Raw genomic sequence first — 19827 nt, forward strand, 5'->3', positions numbered from 1 at the left:
TATAATTTGTATTCATCATTCTCCAGTACATTTTGTGGTGTGTACTTGTATGTGGGAACATGTTGTTTTATTAGTTTATGTTTTATGGCAAGTTGTTGATGTATTATTTTTGCTACATTGTCATGTCTTCTGGGGTATTCTGTATTTGCTAGTATTGTACATCCGCTTGTGATGTGATCTACTGTTTCTATTTGTTGTTTGCAAAGTCTGCATTTATCTGTTGTGGTATTGGGATCTTTAATAATATGCTTGCTGTAATATCTGGTGTTTATTGTTTGATCCTGTATTGCGATCATGAATCCTTCCGTCTCACTGTATATATTGCCGTTTCTTAGCCATGTGTTGGATGCGTCTTGATCTATGTGTGGCTGTGTTAGATGATACGGGTGCTTGCCGTGTAGTGTTTTCTTTTTCCAATTTACTTTCTTTGTATCTGTTGATGTTATGTGATCTAAAGGGTTGTAGAAGTGGTTATGAAACTGCAGTGGTGTAGCCGATGTATTTATATGAGTGATTGCTTTGTGTATTTTGCTAGTTTCTGCTCGTTCTAGAAAGAATTTTCTTAAATTGTCTACCTGTCCATAATGTAGGTTTTTTATATCTATAAATCCCCTTCCACCCTCCTTTCTGCTTAATGTGAATCTTTCTGTTGCTGAATGTATGTGATGTATTCTATATTTGTGGCATTGTGATCGTGTAAGTGTATTGAGTGCTTCTAGGTCTGTGTCACTCCATTTCACTACTCCAAATGAGTAGGTCAATACTGGTATAGCATAAGTATTTATAGCTTTTGCCTTGTTTCTTGCTGTCAATTCTGTTTTCAGTATTTTTGTTAGTCTTTGTCTATATTTTTCTTTTAGTTCTTCTTTAATATTTGTATTATCTATTCCTATTTTTTGTCTGTATCCTAGGTATTTATAGGCATCTGTTTTTTCCATCGCTTCTATGCAGTCGCTGTGGTTATCCAATATGTAATCTTCTTGTTTAGTGTGTTTGCCCTTGACTATGCTATTTTTCTTACATTTGTCTGTTCCAAAAGCCATATTTATATCATTGCTGAATACTTCTGTTATCTTTAGTAATTGGTTGAGTTGTTGATTTGTTGCTGCCAGTAGTTTTAGATCATCCACGTATAGCAAATGTGTGATTTTGTGTGGGTATGTTCCAGTAATATTGTATCCATAATTTGTATTATTTAGCATGTTGGATAGTGGGTTCAGAGCAAGACAGAACCAGAAAGGACTTAATGAGTCTCCTTGGTATATTCCACGCTTAATCTGTATTGGCTGTGATGTGATGTTATCTGAATTTGTTTGGATATTAAGTGTGGTTTTCCAGTTTTTCATTACTGTGTTTAGAAACTGTATCAATTTAGGATCTACTTTGTATATTTCCAATATCTGTAGTAACCATGAGTGGGGTACACTATCAAAGGCTTTTTGGTAATCAATGTATGCGTAGTGTAGGGACCTTTGTTTAGTTTTCGCTTGATATGTCACCTCTGTATCTATTATCAGTTGCTCTTTACATCCTCGTGCTCCTTTGCAGCAGCCTTTTTGTTCTTCATTTATAATTTTGTTCTGTGTTGTATGTGTCATTAATTTCTGTGTGATGACTGAAGTTAATATTTTGTATATTGTTGGTAGGCATGTTATGGGGCGATATTTAGCTGGGTTTGCTGTGTCTGCTTGATCTTTAGGTTTCAGATAGGTTATTCCATGTGCAAGTGTATCAGGGAATGTGTATGGGTCTGCAATGTAACTGTTAAATAATTTAGTCAGATGTGAATGTGTTGAGGTGAACTTCTTTAGCCAGTAATTTGCTATTTTATCATTTCCAGGGACTTTCCAATTGTGTGTAGCATTAATTGCTCGGGTGACTTCATGTTGCAAAATTATCACTTCAGGCATTTGTGGTATCATCTTGTATGTGTCTGTTTCTGCTTGTATCCACCGTGCATGCCTGTTATGTTGTACCGGGTTTGACCATATGCTGCTCCAGAACTGTTCCATGTCTGTTATGTTTGGTGGATTGTCTATTTTAATGTGTGTGTTATCCATTGTTTGGTAAAATCTCTTTTGGTTCGTGTTGAATGTTTGGTTTTGTTTCCTTCTATTTTCACTTTTTTTGTATCTTCTAAGTCGTTTGGCCAATGCTTGCAATTTCTGCTTTTCTTCATCTAATTGCTCTATTGCTTCTTGTTGTGAGATTTTACCTAACCTTTTTCGTTTTTTGTCTGATATTTCATTTCTTATAAATTGTGTTAGCTGTCCGATGTCTTTTCTCAGTTTTTCTATTCTGATCTGTAGCCTGTGTTGCCATGCTGGTTTTGTGGGTTTCTTCTGTGTGTTGGTTTGTTCTGATCTCTGCCTAGTGTGTATATTTAGTGTAGTGAGTGCTCCTATATAAACCAGTAGTACAACTACTGGTTTATTATTATTATTATTATTATTATTATTATTATTATTATTAGCAGTAGTAGTGGTAGTCATCATTGTCTTACTGTTATTATTTCTTTCCTTTCTCAGACATTATGTCTGGTTAAAAATGGAAAGTGACGCAGACCTACATCAAGCGTGACTTCCTTTTAACTGTACTGTATATGTTACACTGCATTTAGGAACTTCCGTGTAATTGAACATGTATCAATAATTACAGATTTCTGTAGTTGTATATATATGTTTGGATGTAGCTGTATTGCGTTGATGTACTGGTGGATATTGTGTGGTATGACTCCTGTAGTTGATAGTATAATTGGTATAATGTCAACTTTATCCTGGTGCCACATGTCCTTGACTTCCTCAGCCAGTTGGATGTATTTTTCAATTTTTTCTCGTGTTTTCTTCTGTATATTTGTTGTATTGGGTATGGATATTTTGATTAGTTGTGTTAATTTCTTCTTTTTATTGGTGTGTATGATGTCAGGTTTGTTATGTGGTGTTGTTTTATCTGTCATAATGGTTCTGTTCCAGTATAATTTGTATTCATCATTCTCCAGTACATTTTGTGGTGTATACTTGTATGTGGGAACGTGTTTTTTTATTAGTTTATGTTGTATGGCAAGTTGTTGATGTATTATTTTTGCTACATTCCCGGGTCTTCTGGTGTATTCTGTATTTGCTAGTATTGTACATCTGCTTGTGATGTGATCTACCGTTTCTATTTGTTGTTTGCAAAGTCTGCATTTATCTGTTGTGGTATTGGGATCTTTAGTAATACGCTTGCTGTAATATCTGGTGTTTATTGTTTGATCCTGTATTGCGATCATGAATCCTTCCGTCTCACTGTATATATTGCCTTTTCTTAGCCATGTGTTGGATGTGTCTTGTTCGATGTGTGGCTGTGTTAGATGATACGGGTGCTTGCCATGTAGTGTTTTCTTTTTCCAATTTACTTTCTTTGGGTCTGTTGATGTTATGTGATCTAAATAGTTGTAGAAGTGGTTATGAAATTGCAATGGTGTAGCCGATGTATTTATATGAGTGATTGCTTTGTGTATTTTGCTAGTTTCTGCTCGTTCTAGAAAGAATTTTCTTAAATTGTCTGCCTTGTAACGCCGGAAATGCATATCCTCCTATTTCCATCTATTGCACTGCAAATTTTTTTCCTTATTTTGTTATCTGAAGATATGACATTCCTGTTTCTTTATATATTGTAATTGTTTGACTGTTTGTATATATACATACCTCCTATTTCCATCTATTGCACTGCAAATTTTTTTCCTTATTTTGTTATCTGAAGATTTGACATTCCTGTGTCTTTATATATTGTAATTGTTTTACTGTTTATATATATACACTCCTGGAAATGGAAAAAAGAACACATTGACACCGGTGTGTCAGACCCACCATACTTGCTCCGGACACTGCGAGAGGGCTGTACAAGCAATGATCACACGCACGGCACAGCGGACACACCAGGAACCGCGGTGTTGGCCGTCGAATGGCGCTAACTGCGCAGCATTTGTGCACCGCCGCCATCAGTGTCAGCCAGTTTGCCGTGGCATACGGAGCTCCATCGCAGTCTTTAACACTGGTAGCATGCCGCGACAGTGTGGACGTGAACCGTATGTTGACGGACTTTGAGCGAGGGCGTATAGTGGGCATGCGGGAGGCCGGGTGGACGTACCACCGAATTGCTCAACACGTGGGGCGTGAGGTCTCCACAGTACATCGATGTTGTCGCCAGTGGTCGGCGGAAGGTGCACGTGCCCGTCAACCTGGGACCGGACCGCAGCCCGCACGGATGCACGCCAAGACCGTAGGATCCTACGCAGTGCCGTAGGGGACCGCACCGCCACTTACCAGCAAATTAGGGACACTGTTGCTCCTGGGGTATCGGCGAGGACCATTCGCAACCGTCTCCATGAAGCTGGGCTACGGTCCCGCACACCATTAGGCCGTCTTCCGCTCACGCCCCAACATCGTGCAGCCCGCCTCCAGTGGTGTCGCGACAGGCGTGAATGGAGGGACGAATGGAGACGTGTCGTCTTCAGCGATGAGAGTCGCTTCTGCCTTGGTGCCAATGATGGTCGTATGCGTGTTTGGCGCCGTGCAGGTGAGCGCCACAATCAGGACTGCATACGACCGAGGCACACAGGGCCAACACCCGGCATCATGGTGTGGGGAGCGATCTCCTACACTGGCCGTACACCACTGGTGATCGTCGAGGGGACACTGAATAGTGCCCGGTACATCCAAACCGTCATCGAACCCATCGTTCTACCATTCCTAGACCGGCAAGGGAACTTGCTGTTCCAACAGGACAATGCACGTCCGCATGTATCCCGTGCCATCCAACGTGCTCTAGAAGATGTAAGTCAACTACCCTGGCCAGCAAGATCTCCGGATCTGTCCCCCATTGAGCATGTTTGGGACTGGATGAAGCGTCGTCTCACGCGGTCTGCACGTCCAGCACGAACGCTGGTCCAACTGAGGCGCCAGGTGGAAATGGCATGGCAAGCCGTTCCACAGGACTACATCCAGCATCTCTATGATCATCTCCATGGGAGAATAGCAGCCTGCATTGCTGCGAAAGGTGGATATACACTGTACTAGTGCCGACATTGTGCCTGCTCTGTTGCCTGTGTCTATGTGCCTGTGGTTCTGTCAGTGTGATCATGTGATGTATCTGACCCCAGGAATGTGTCAATAAAGTTTCCCCTTCCTGGGACAATGAATTCACGGTGTTCTTATTTCAATTTCCAGGAGTGTATATATATATATGAATTTATGTTGATTTATTTTGTGAATATTATTTGTATTTATACGCTGGATCTGGCCTAGGGAAAACTATGCTATCGAACGAATACATCGATAGGTCGTGTGGAGAACCAAAATTTTTAGGATCTTTGGTAGTGTTAACTCTGCCTGGTGGAGCGCGGGCAGAGCAGGGGGAGTCTGGCTGGGGTGGTGCAGTGGAGCAGGTGTGTTGTGTGACGCTCCCGCAGTTGCCGCACTTTCGGGGTTGGGCAGCATGTAATTGCGCTCGACTTGCTATGATAGTTTCTGACACGGTGTTGTGGACGGGAAGCATTAGCTGGTGCACATCAAGAGCCCATTTTGCCTGGTGACCGTGTCGAGAAGAAGGCGCACCAGCATCCAGCTTCTGCAACAGCGACGGCCGACAATGAGTGACTGTCGCCACTTTCTCGATTGATGGCTTCAAATCTTCAATCAACCAACAAGGAAGAATGGAAGCACGTAAAGTTTTAGAACTGTATGGCAGACCTCAGCTTTTCAAACTGATCCATTTTCATAACTAAATTACAGCAACGTAGCATGAACCTTTGTTGCTCATTGTCCCAATTGCATTACCAAGCAGGGTCCCTTCCTTTTCCGGAATGAACCCGAGTGTCGTTGAAATTCAAACGCCAGCATCATTTCATTTCACTGCTTTAATTTCAAAGTCCAGTTAAGGTATTCATAGCTGGCTACAATATTTAGATTACACAAGCACAAATTAAGAGCACAAGTTTTGTTACCGTATTTTAGATTACCTGTGACTGCAGCTCAGCTTGGTACGTACTAAATTTTACTATTGTTAATTGTTCAGAATCATTTAATTCAAGTTCAAAGTTAAATCCTTTATTTCTAAATTGCGTAGATTCAAGTAGCTTTTGAAATGATTGTTGAGGTAGTCCAAGACTAACCGTATGTTACTGAATTTCAATGTTCTTCAGAAAGAAAGCTCACTATTAACTTTAGTCACTGAATTAACTTTCGATTTTCCAGTTTTATTAATTCTTTTGCTAAATTAAGTCAGAGTGTAGCGAAATTTATTACTTCTGACAAACTTTAAGTTTTCGCACTACACGTGTCAACCTTCAGTTGCCATGCTTCTAGTGCTAATTATATGTGTAATAACCTTTCTTTTTCAGTTACTATAGTAATTGTCCTTAGGACTGGCAACCATAATTTCCCCCAAATCTCAAATATCTAATTAGCGCCAATTAATTGTTAACGTGATGACCGCACATTTACTTTCTTTATTAACTTTACCCCTTTTCAAAATTAATTTCCACCAGTTTCATTTGCATTTTTCCTTTCATTTAGATGTAACCCTTTCCTCCCTCTTTACCGACAGATTAACTTCGGTGACGATTGCTTTTCCCAAATTTCCATTAGGTACACGCGGTTTAATTTTTCACTGTCATTAAGGTCGATAAGCGAGGGGGAGGTTACACGTGGCGACCGTGACAGGACAATCTTCGGATTTGAGGTTGTTCTGGACACGAATTTTGCATTGTCCAAATCTCGTAACAAAGTACTGGTTACGAAATGGTCGATACGTCAGCGAGAATATTAGTGTGAGGAATCCTAATTAGATTTGAGATTTGGCATTTATATTGAAAATTATTAAAATGAGTGAAGGCAACAATTACCAAAATTTGGTAGACTTGGATACGGAACAATCGGTCGAACAGTGGGAAACACGCACCGCGAAACCCATTGTTCAGGGGCAGGCGGCTAGCATGAAAGACGCGACCGCCGAAACGCAACAAAGAGCAGAAAAGGAATTCCAAACTTTAGAAAATGTTTCGGAATCGGAAGTGAAAATCAAATGTGAATACCTTGATGACGAATATGGGGGGACAATTAAAGAGGAAGCCGCTACGGAATTAAAACTGGTAGTTTCCGGGAATTTAACTGATTTATTGAATGTTTTGATTAACGAAATCGCGAGTCAGTCTGAAAAAATTTAACGGAAGCTAGACAATCAGAACAAAGCTATTAATGTTGTTAACAACAATGTTGGAGTTGTTAACACAAAAGTTGATAAAATCAAAGAAGATATTATTGTGATTAATACCGAAATCGGTAATCTTAAACAGGAAATGATAGGCGTTCAGGCGGAAGTTGCGAGCAAAAATACTTGTTTTTATTCCGAAATTAGCAGAATCGAGAAAAGTGTAGGAGAAGCAGTTGCTTCGATCATCGAGAATAAGGTGACGGAACAAATTCAATTAGTGAAAAAAGAGGATCAAAAGAAGGTGGAAACTTTAAAGGCTTTAGTATCCGAAGTAGATACCAAAGTGACGAAGCAGGCTAATACCTGCGAAGAAAAAAAAGGGAAATAGAAACGCTTGCGACAACCACTTGCCAAGTAATTACGAGAGTGTCGGAATTAGAAAAGAAACTTGATGAAAAACAGAGCTATGTGCCAATCTGTGCACATAGTTCGGAATTGTTGACGAAAGAGGAGCGGTTCGACCCCTTGAAAAAAGGCGGTATACACCCGACGGATGTCATTAAAAATTATAAGAGAGTTTTACCCAGATCATGGACTAATGGGAGAAAAATTAATGCGGTTATTGATGTGTTGGCTGGTGATGCCATGCGTTGGGGCTTAAACCTCACCATTACCAACCTGACTTTTGACGAGTTTAAAAATGTGTTTCTGGCTGAATACTGGTCAGAGCAAAGACAGCAAAGTGTCTGGAACGAATTTGTCGTATCGAGGCCTTTCGATGCGAATTCGCGCGGCTCGATGAAGGAGTTTTGTGAGGGCTGGATCCGCAAGTTGGAATATTTGCGTGATCGCCGCACGGAATCCGAAATAGTCTGGGAACTCTACAAGAAGCTTCCAGATGATACAAAACGCTACATAGGAAGCAATTACAGGACAATCAATGATTTCCTGGAAAGAGTTGAGGACGAGGACAATTGGCACAATAATCGCGATAGTGGTAGAGGTCGTGGTAACAACAATGGGTACCACAGCAACCACAACAACGATAACCATGGAAATAATGCATACCGCAACCATGGCAGCAATAACAATAATGGTTCGTACCGTAATAACAATCGGTACAATGCAAATAATAACAGGAATGACGGAAACCAGAATCATACTAACATGATACGGGCTTCACAGGATAGCAATAATGCCAGAGGGTGCGATAAGCCGCCTCAGCAGCATCCGGGGAGCAGATCTGCTGGGACAAGACAGGGAAACCATTAGCCGAGCTGGTGAGGGGCCCACCGGGCATGGAGAAATTTTGGAGGCCCAATAACAGGAGAAAACCCAGGTGTCGTTATGAAAATTCCGTATGGAATATTCAACGGCGGGAGAGTGCGCTCACAAGTAGTAGATCAGCTGTAGACACGGCGGTAGAAAATACATTCACTGTCAGTGAGAACAATTTAAGTAGTGTTCTGGAAAACGATTACAAAGTGGCAGCTGTAACACCCACAGCGGAAATGAAGATTGAGTTTAAGAATGATTCGCAATTGTTGAGAGAAGATCAGATGTCGGATAACACGTTCGTCATTGAGCGAGGGGATGCAGAGAGGGATGAGGTCTGGTTAAGGCAGTTCGGTCGCTTATACGACGAACTAAGAGATTATAGGGGCCTGTACGGGAGAAGTGTTTATGGGGAGCGCGGGCAGGATTTGCCACGTCTCGTCCCACAGGAAGATAGTATTTGTGAAGTGATAGAAAGTTCTGGCCCTAACCAGCAGACTTTACTAGAAATAGTTGATGTTAATGGGGAGCATGAGCAAGATTCGTCGTGTTTTGTCCCGCAGGAGTTGGATGTAGAAGTAGTAACGGAAAGTTCTGGCCCTAACCGGCAGACTTTACCGAAAGTTATAGCAGACTTTACCGAAAGTTATAGCGGTAGAAGTAGCCGACCCATCCGACGCAAACCTCCAGTTTAAACATTGCGAGAGTATTAAGGAGAAAGATTACAAAAATTTTAGTGATAGCCGGACACGATTGATAGAAAAGCACGTAGATTACAGCGTGTATGAGGTTAGAGCTGACATTATACGGTCAGACAATACCAGTGTGGGTTGCGCAGATCTAGAGGAAGTAATTGCAGATACTACTGGGCACATTCCTCCAGGTAGATTGGCAGATGAGATCAATTTGACCAAACAGGAATCAACGAAGGTGACAATTAATGAATTGATAGCAAAGCAACACTCACTAGTTGACGAGTTACAGGAAAAGGTTTCGGTATTGGAGGCGAAGCTACAGACTAAGCCTCAGGACAAACGTGTTGAAATTAAAACTGTATGTGAACAGAGGCTGAAAAGGCCGCCAGATAAGCCGGGTTTAGGATCAAAGCCGGATGGTTTTTTCTGGAATGACCTGGATATAAACGAGGATTTACTGTGGGAAAATAAAGAAACAGTCGAGGACAAGTGTAGACAGATAGTAGTGTCTGTTAATATGCACGACCTACAACTAAACGTGTTGATTGACACCGGTGCAGAATTGAGTGCTGTATCTGGGAAAATATTTGAGTTACTGAAAGACAGACCTGGCATCGTAGTTATGCCAGTAAAAGGAGTGAAAATTATCGGTGCTACTGGGAAGGCCAGTAAACCGGTCACAAAACAGGTTTTTGTCAACTTCGAGATATGTGGGGCACGATTTGAACAAGAGTTTGTCGTCGTGCCAGACTTAACTACGGAAGTAATTATCGGGTTAGATTGGCTATTAAAGTACCGTGCAGTGATTAATTGCGAAAGCAAAACTGTGACATGTACATCACAAGATAAAACAATAATAGTTAGTTTTGACGAGGCAGGAGACGGTGTGCATAGGCAATACCAGCCTATACACATTGTTAACTGGCCGGATGCTATTGATGTAGGTATGAATCTGAACTACTGTAATGTGAGGAATCTCGGCATTGACAATAGTGTAGAAAGTGAATTGGAAAGTATTGTAGATGGTGTGTCAAACGTAACACACGAACAAAGACGAGGCCTGTATGAAGTAATAATGAGGAATAAGAGTGTGTTTTCAGACAAACCGGGACTTGTGGAAGGATATAAATGCAAGTTGCATGTAATTCCACACGAACCATTCTTCGTGAGACCGTATGCTATACTGCTGTCCAAAAAGGAAGCAGTGCAACGAGAGATAGAGAAGATGATCGAATGGGGAGTGATTGAAAGAAGTACGAGTCCATACAATAACGGTTTGGTCATTGTAGCAAAACGGGATGGTAGTGTGCGTATTGTGATTGACGCACACATGTTGAATGGGGTCGTTCAACGTGGAACAGACAGGCCAGAGAGTATGGAGGAGATTTTGCAACGTTTTCGTGATGTTAAGTTCATGACTAGCCTCGATCTGATGGCTAGTTACTGGCAAATAGAACTCGAAGAAGAATCTAGGCCATACACTGCCTTCTTGTTTGCGGGCAGGTGTTATCAGTATAGAGTACTGCCGTTTGGACTTAATATATCTGTGTCTGTATTCATCAGGGCCTTAGATAAAGTGCTAGGACCGGCTTTGAGTTCAAGATTAACTGTATATGTTGACGACCTATTGTTGGCCAATGCCACTTGGCATGACCATTGTGACCTGTTAGATGAAGTTTTTAGAGCATTGCGCTGTGGCGAAATGACTCTAAAGCTAAAGAAATGCGAATTTGTGAAGCAGGAACTGAAATTTTTAGGGCATGTAATTACCACTGCTGGTATTACGAAGGACCCAGAGAAACTAGAGGCAATAAGGAATTGTCCTCCACCCAAGTCTAGGAAACAGTTAAAAAGTTTTCTAGGACTAACAGGATTTTACCGTAAATTTGTAAAAGGACAAGTGTTTAATGATAAAAATTTGAATAACCTCTTACGCAAAAATGTTCCGTTTGTGTGGACCGACGGGTGTCAGGCCGCTTTCGAGAGATTAAAAGACGGGTTGTTAAGATCTAACATACTATTTCATCCTGATTTATCGCTACCCTTCCATCTGGGAACGGATTTGTCGAATTACGGGGTGGGGGTAGAACTGTTCCAAGAAGTTGGTAAAGGAGAGGATAAGGAACGCCGGACGATAGCGTTCACGAGTCGAACTTTATCAAAAAGTGAGCGAAACTACACGATTTCTGAGAAAGAGTGTCTCGCTATCATGTGGGGATTCAAGAAGTTCAAGGGTTACCTATGGGACCGTAAGGTGATTATTCATACGGACCATAAGGCGCTCACTTATCTGAAGGATTGTAAACTACTTCACGAAAGACTGACTAGGTGGTCGCTGTATTTACAGCAATTTAACTATGACATCTGTTACATAAAAGGGACTGACAATTGCGTAGCGGATGCGCTGTCACGGTTGTGACAAGATGTATTGAAAGATGAGTCAGATGGAGTGGTCAAATTATACTATTTTAAAGAAGTTGAGGGACGCAAATTAATAGTGAACATCTGTAAGAATCTACGTCGTCATCAGAACGAGGATGGTTGTTTAAATATGGTGAAAACCCGATATGACGAAAGGAGTCCAGAAGGAGAGAAATTAAGGAAGTATTACAAGATATACGATCATATCTTGTACATACATAAGGGTGCAGATAGTAATATTTGGTGGGTATTCTGGCCCACCAAATACGTCACGGAAATAATAGACTACTACCATTTGGCGTACGGTCACTGTGGAGCAAAGAAATGTACGGAAAAGCTGAGTGAAGTAGAGCATTTTAACAACATGTTAAAACGCATTACTGACAGAGTGAAAACTTGCGATTTATGTCAGAAGGTGAAGGTTACCAACTGTACGAGTCGTGGTCCTATGCAAAGTATAAGGCCTAACGACACCTTTGAATTACTTTGCGTGGACTTGTACGGACCTTTGCCCAAGTCATCAGGAAACTTTGCCTACATTTTAGTAGTGCTAGAAGCTTTTTCCAAGTTCATCAAACTATACCCGATTAGGAAAGCTACAGCCAAAGCGGTCTATAGCAAGCTTGTGAACGATTATTTTGTTCATATTGGTAAGCCCAAGGCGATTCTATCAGACAATGGGGCACAATTTACTTCTAAGTTGTGGAATGAAGGCATGGAAAGTAATGGGGTCAAGGCGATCCATATTTCAGCTTATTGTCCAGCTGGGAATCCCGCTGAAAGGTATATGCGCGAGCTAGGCAGACTTTACCGTACCTATTGCCATCACAACCATAGGGCATGGGGCAAATATATAGCAGTATTTGAGAGAATTATGAACACCTTGAGACATGAATCTATGGGATTTTCTCCAGAGGAAATCCTGTTGGATGACAGAAGTAAAAGTTTAGTGGAAGAGATAATCAAATTCCCTCCATGGATTGACATTAGTATTGCTGTGAAAAAAGACTGTTTGCGAGAAGTAATGAAGCTAAAAGCCGATGCTTGCATACGTCGTCATGACGCTAAAGCGCGTTTTGCTAAGTTTGCAATTGGAGACTTAGTACTTGTAAAAGCTCATGAGAAATCGATCGAGATAGGAAATGAAATCTCTAAATTTAAGTTTGTTTATAATGGACCAGATAAAGTCATTGGTATACCTCACACAAATGCTTATTGCTTAGAGTATCCAAGCTCTGGAAAACTATTAGGTACACAGAACATTGTAGACTTAAAATTGTACCAACCTAGGATCGATTAAAACCACAGAATGGGTAATTTGTAAAGTCCGTAAATATAGAGTGTAAGATTTAATGATTTGCTAGATTGCCATGCTTTTGCCTGACAAAGAGGACATTAAAGAAGTTGTAATTAATAAGTAATTAATTTTGACTAAATGATTTAAGAGTAATTAATCAATTGAAAAATCCAAGCTGCTAGTTTAAGTTTTCAGCTGAGTCACAGTAGATTAAGGAATGTAAATATGATTTTGTAACTAGCTGTAAGATTTCATAAATATGTGGTTTACTAGTCATTGCCGATGTACTTAGACTCTGTTTTAAGTTTCAGGCTAGTACATGCTTGTGATGATGGACAGCATTGAGTTATCCACTGTGATAGTATTAATGGACTCCTTGAGATTACTCGAGAGTGAGTTTTTCCGAAAGAATTCAGTGAAACGGACATTCTGGAAATGCCGTTACACAGGAGAGTGAGATCAAGCGTGCCGCACAGGCGGGCGCAACAATACTGGCGAGGCGGAGTCGCTGTCGGCTCTTGTGCCACTCTCGGCTCTTGTGCCGCTGTCGGCATTCTTTGTACTTGCGGGTACGGAAGGCGGAGTTGTTTTTCTTCCTGAACAGCTGGTGTGAAAGAATTCTACTGTCAATATTTATGTTTTTGTCGATCTGCTGTATATTATTTTCTTGTTTAGCGTTAAGTGGACTCTCATGACGAGAATATTTATTATGAAAAGATTATATAAAATGTGTATTCTATGTAATTAATTATTAATTTGCGTATTTTGATATACCTGTTTTTTATGACTATGTACTCTGGTTAATTTTGTAAATAGAATTCCATTTCTTGATACTGTTAGGAATTTTGATTTTTTGAATAGCTAAACCATTTTTTATGTTTTCTATGAATTTTAATATGTTGTCAACCTGTTTTCCTTTGTATAAGATGACAGAGTGGAATAAGATTAGGAGTGTCTCCACTCAATTATTATGGTCTAAAAATTGGTTTATGGTTAATTAGCCTAATGCTAAATTTTCTTGATGTTTTGAGCATATGCATTTCCGCTGTTTTTTTTTTTTTCCTTTTTGGGACATTTTCTGAGTCTGTTTAGGTTACACGAACATCCTCAGACAATGTGGGGCACGTGTAACGCCGGAAATGCATATCCTCCTATTTCCATCTATTGCACCGCAAATTTTTTTCCTTATTTTATTACCTGAAGATATGAAATTCCTGTGTCTTTATATATTGTAATTGTTTTACTGTCTCAGTTCGGGCACTGTTTGTGCATTCGCACAGAAGAAGAAGATGGTCAAGTGGCCAGTGAGCCATAACTATATATATATACTAAGATGATATTTGTTCTTTCGGACATGCCGCGAGTAATGAGTAACGGGAATCGGCAACGCGGAGCAAGTAATGAGTATAATGGGTGGGGGCACTACGAATGTAGTGCGGAACAATACGTCGAGAATGTGGGTTTCGCAGGAGGCGTGCCAGAGATAAACCCCTGCAGTTGCGCTATCCTCTGTGTCCTCGGTGGCTCAGATGGATAGAGCATCTGCCATGTAAGCAGGAGATCCCGGGTTCGAGTCCCGGTTGGGGCACACATTTTCATCTGTCGCCATTGACGTATGTCAACACCTGTAAGCAGCTAAGGGTGTTCATTTCATTGTAATTTCATTCTCATGAGCTGCAAGGTCACTGATGGTATCTGTTCTTTCGGACATGTCCGAAAGGACAGATACCATCTTAGTATATATATTTTCTACTTTTGATGAAGGACTTTGTCCAAAAGCTTTATATTTTTAGTATTTTTTTTTCTTCATTGTGCCTGTCTGTGACTCAAAACTTCCTCTGGTAGTGCACAGCACTCTATACTTTCCATATTGCTGTTATTCCATTCTGGACTTCCCACTGTTTAACAAACCAACAGGTTATTTTAGAAAAGTTAAAGATTTTAAAAATCAGGAACACTATGGCAAGAAAACTATAACTACAGAATTTTCACTGAACTGCTTTTTAAGATTCATATATTCTGGAGTACGAAAATTTTGAATGTGAATAAATGTTGAATTATTGATGTTTTAGAAATCATGAAACTTTGCTTGAAAGGGGAGAACAATGTCTTCTAAATAAGCTATGTCACTCTTGTAATGAACAGTTATTAGTAGGATTTGAAGTACACCTCAATATTATGAATGGATAGATTACTACTCACCAAATAAGGGGACGTTGAGTCACAGACAGGCACAATGAAAAAAACTGTTGTAAATTGTAACTTTCAGCCAAAAGACTTCCTGAAGTAGGAAACACACACACAAGCACAACTCACACTGTCTCTGGCGGCTGTGGTTGGACTGATGGAAGGAGCAATCTGGTAGTGGGGATAAGGAGAAGGCCTGGGTTGAGGAGGTGGACAAAGATGTAGTGCTGCTTATGGGACTGTGTAGAGATGTGGTGGGCACAGAGTGGGGCTTCTGGGTGCAGCCAGAAGGTTATCTTTTTTTTATTTTTATTTTTTATTTTTTTGGGAGGGGGGGGGGGAGGGAGGGGGCAGATCAGGAGAGATGCAGAGAAGGGGAAAAGCACAAGACGGTGTGTTACCAACCCGGCAATACCTTCACTTTGACAACTGCCACCCATTCCATACCAAGAAGTCCCTTCCATTCAGCCTAGCCACTCTTGGTCATCACATTCACAGACCTACGTTACCCACCCAACTTCGTAAAACATATCTCCCATGCCTTCTCTCTTCAATCACCTATTACTTCCCACATTTCCACCATTGGACACAAAGGAGCACCCCCCTTGTAACTCAGTGCCACTCAGTACTGGAGCAACTGAATCACATTCTCCACCAGGGTTCTGACTACCTCTCATTTTGCCCTGAAATGATGAATATTCCACCCACTGTCCTTCTCACCCCACCCACAGTGATATTCTGCCACCTATAAAACCTATGCATTATCCTTGTCCATCCCTACACCATCCCTGTTCTCAGTCTCTTGCCTCATGGCTCATATCCCTGTAATACATCTAGATACAAGACCTGTCCCATACATCCTCCGACCATCACCTATTCCACTCCAGTCACGGTCTGCCCCCCCCCTCCCCCCCTTCCTTGCCTCATGCCTTCTCCTTACCCCCTCTACAGGATTTCTGCTCCCATCAGTTGCAGTTATAGCCCAGTCCAGCCACAGTGGCCACAGACAATATGTGTTTGAGTTGTGCTTATGTGAACATGAATGTGTGTGCGTGTTTTCTGCTTCAGAAGGAGGCCTCTTGGCTGAAAGCTAAAATTCATTGCAGTCTTTTTCCTTGCCAGTCTGTGACTCAATGTCTCCTCCATGTGGTGAACAGCAATCTATCCTTTTCAGGATACTGTCATTATACCATCCTGGACTTCCTAGGGTTTGAAGTACACATGGTTTACATCAAACTAAAATTGTATATATTTCCTTAAAAATGTTTCCATGGAAAGCAAATAAAGCATTATCATCAGTAGTCTGGAAACTACTCTGTGAATAATAAAGTTTTGTGAAATACTGCACGAATAAGAATTTAGCAATTTTGTGTATGCATGGTACATGCACTGCATATACTTTATAAAACAGAAAAAAATCTCTACGGAGTAGACCTGTAGCAAGCAGACGTATTCCACTACTTTCCTATGTCTCACAGAGGGTGATGTATGTGCACCTTGTATTCAGCTCAGACCTGCGACATGTGGCAACAGATGAAGAGCGATGGATCACTTATCATATCTGATGGAGTCTGTATGAATATTTTTACTGCCATCAATAGGGTGAAAGGGGTTGCCACACTAGTAGACAGCTGTCTCTAATTCAGCCGTTCATGAGTGCATATCGCCATACTTCACAAATTACTCAACAACTAGTTGATAGTATTACAGTATAATAAGTCACTGTCTTTTATCATAGATAATAACATAAAATTGTACTTTACTACAGTTTGTGTGATTAATTCACAGATATTCACCTTTTGCCAGTGGTGACAATATAAGGTAATGAACAGAAGCTCCTCCAGAGCTTTCACCAAATATTGTAACATTGTCTGGATTACCACTGAAGTAATTAATGTTCCTTTTAATCCACTGCAGAGCAGCAATTTGGTCCCTCAAACCTAAGTTACCAGGTATGATGGAATCTTGTGTACTAAGGAAACCTGAAACATAAGGAAGTCAAATAAGTGAAAGTACTTACAATCTAGGAAGATTGTGCTTTGTACCTTAAGAAAAGTTTATGTTATTCAATAGTTAAATTATGAGGGTGTGCTGAAAAGTAATGCCTCCAAATTTTTTAAGTAAAAACTCATAAATCTTTTTAAATAAAACAAGTTTATTGGCATTCTACATCCTCATTCTTCATGTTTACATACTTATTTCTCAACACAGTCATCCTGGTGACAACACATTTCTTCCAATGAGAGATCAGTTGGTTGATACCATCACTCTAGAATGTTTAACTCTGTTGTCAGAGCCACAACCTCTTCTCTGCTTGCACCACTTCCAAAATCTGAATCGTAAACAACTGCCAATGTCAGCAACTTACAGCACTTAATAAAGGTAAGTCTTCTGGACCAGATAGCGTATCAATAAGGTTCCTTTTGGAGTATACTGATACAATGATACAATAGCTACATACTTAGCAATCACATACAACTGCTTGCTTGATGAAAGACCCATACCGGAAGTTACACAGGTCACATCAATGCTAAAGAAAGGAAATAGGAGTAATCCACTGAATTACAGAACCATATCACTAACATCTGTTCACAGTAGGATTCTGGAACTTATACTGTGTTCAAACATGGTGAAATATCATGAAGGTAATAATCTATTGACACACAGCACACATTCAGAAAATATCATTCTTGTGAAACACAACTTGTTCTTTATTCACATGAAGTAATGAGTGATATCAACAGAGAATCTCAAATAATTCCATATTTCTAAATTTTGAGAAGACTTTTGACACTGTTCCTCACAAGAGACTTCTAATCAGACTTCTAATCAAATTTTGTGCCTACGGAGTATCGCTTCAGTTGTGTGAGTGGATTCATGATTTCCTGCCAGAAATCCAGCATCCCCAAGGAAGTGTTATAAAACCTCTGCTGTTCCTAATCTACACAAATGATTTAGGGGACAATCTGAGCAGCCCTCTGAGATTGTTTGCAGATGATGCTATCATTTACCAAGTAGTAAAGCCACCAGAAGATAAAAACAAATTGAAAAATGACGTAGATGCAATATCTGTATGGTGTAAAAAGTGTCAATTGTCTCTCAATAAGAAAAACTCTGAGGTCATCCACATAAGTACAAAAAGGAATCCATGAAATTTTGGTTACACAATAAATCACAGCAACCTAAAGGCTGTCAATTAGACTAAATATCTAGGAATTACAACTCTGAACAACTTAAATTAGAATTATCACATAGGTAATTTTGTGGGGAAGGCAAACCAAAGACTATGTTTTTATTGGCAGGATGTTTAGAAGAAGCAAAGGTCTATGAAAGAAACAGTCTGTGCTGCACTTGTTCATCCCCTGCTAGAGTACTGCTGTGCTGTATGAGGTAACGGGCGAGTTGTGGTGCCCTGAAAATATTTTATGTTCAGAGTTGGTGGGGCCGCTCGGCAAGCTGGGGCTCATCAGCAACCGTGAGGTGCCGAACATTAGCTGGAGCAAGAGGGTAGCCCCAGCGTATGGTCCAGGCCGACCATGTGGCTGGAAATTTCATGTTGATGCTGTGTCAAGGACTGTGCTTTGTATTGATGAAGGAGATTCGTATGCTGGGAGTGCCAACGATGGTGGACTTTGTGAAACCATAATGGCAGACATTTCACGTTCATGTAGAAATTAATAATAGCCAGAGGGGATCATGACACCTTAAAAACAAACATGCTCATTACCATTATTTGCACGATGATTCTGATGGTGTAATCAGATTTTCAATATCTTTATTAGTTTAAAGTTTAGCATCTTACTGAAAAATTATACAAGTAACAGCCAGCAACGAATTTCCAAAATCTAAATGGTTCATTTGATTTTGTCAATTGACATGTCTTTAGAAAGCTATCAGTGTAACCCTAAATTGGTATGAATTACAGGCATGTAACTTGAATAGTACATGAGTTATTGGAGGTCAAAGTGGCCAATTACTATTGATCACATCAGGCCATAAGTAATCCACAGTTACATGAAAAAATGGTAGCAACATGCTTATAAACATATTTATTCATCTATGTCTTTGTTTATATCCAATATATACTATTCATGAAGAAATTGGTCAAATATTTATTGCATTTTAGAAAGCACAGAGACATTAGGCTACTGGCCTACTTTTGCTTTTATTCCTTTGATATATGTTTATTTGATTTGTTTATGTAGTTAATAATGTGTATTAGAGTGTGTTTATGGTCCAGCTGCAGGAATATTTATTTCATTTCAAGTTATTTAAATGTAAATTTAGTATTTTGTATGTGTTTCAATGTGTCTGTGAGTGTGCGTTGGCTTGGAGACATGGCTGGAGTGCTCTAGCCAATCACAGCACTCGTTACTACGGTAGGCGACTACCGAAGTCAACGGAGAGACTGGATGGAAGTGGAGGAGGAACATTGGGTCACATGGGGCAGAGGTGTGCTGGACAGGAAGGCACAATAGGCAGTCGCAGGAAATACTTGAAGAGAGTTGAGCAGTTTCCACGTGGCTGCGGGAGATAGAAATATTTCATAGTGCCAACTTGTGCACTTATGAGATTTTCACAGCTTCTGCAATGAAGATGTAGTATGCATTTAGAAGTGAATATCTTGCGAGCTATATTGTTGTAGGAATCTATTGTTCCCTGTTATTCAACTTATAATTTATTTAATTGCTGGACCATTGACACCAATAAGTGTTCTGCAGTAATAAATGGCATTCTTAAAGGTACTTCTGCTATCATACT

At 40.3% G+C, this 19827-nt stretch overlaps 1 protein-coding gene and 1 non-coding gene across 4 annotated transcripts in view; one reads left to right on the plus strand and one right to left on the minus strand.

Annotated features, from left to right (window-relative positions):
• Positions 1-19827, minus strand: part of LOC126162505 (venom carboxylesterase-6-like) — a 189550-nt gene that overhangs the window by 129244 nt on the left and 40479 nt on the right. For all 3 annotated transcript variants that reach the window (XM_049919052.1, XM_049919053.1, XM_049919054.1), the window contains exon 4: positions 16863-17048. In XM_049919052.1, coding sequence (XP_049775009.1) covers positions 16863-17048 — 186 coding nt within the window. The remainder of the gene's footprint in view (positions 1-16862; positions 17049-19827) is intronic.
• On the plus strand, positions 14394-14467 carry Trnat-ugu (transfer RNA threonine (anticodon UGU)). Its single transcript has one exon. It is a non-coding gene; the product is annotated as a tRNA-Thr (tRNA).

The sequence above is a fragment of the Schistocerca cancellata genome, chromosome 2 (genome assembly GCF_023864275.1).
Source record: "Schistocerca cancellata isolate TAMUIC-IGC-003103 chromosome 2, iqSchCanc2.1, whole genome shotgun sequence".
Lineage (NCBI taxonomy): Eukaryota > Metazoa > Arthropoda > Insecta > Orthoptera > Acrididae > Schistocerca > Schistocerca cancellata.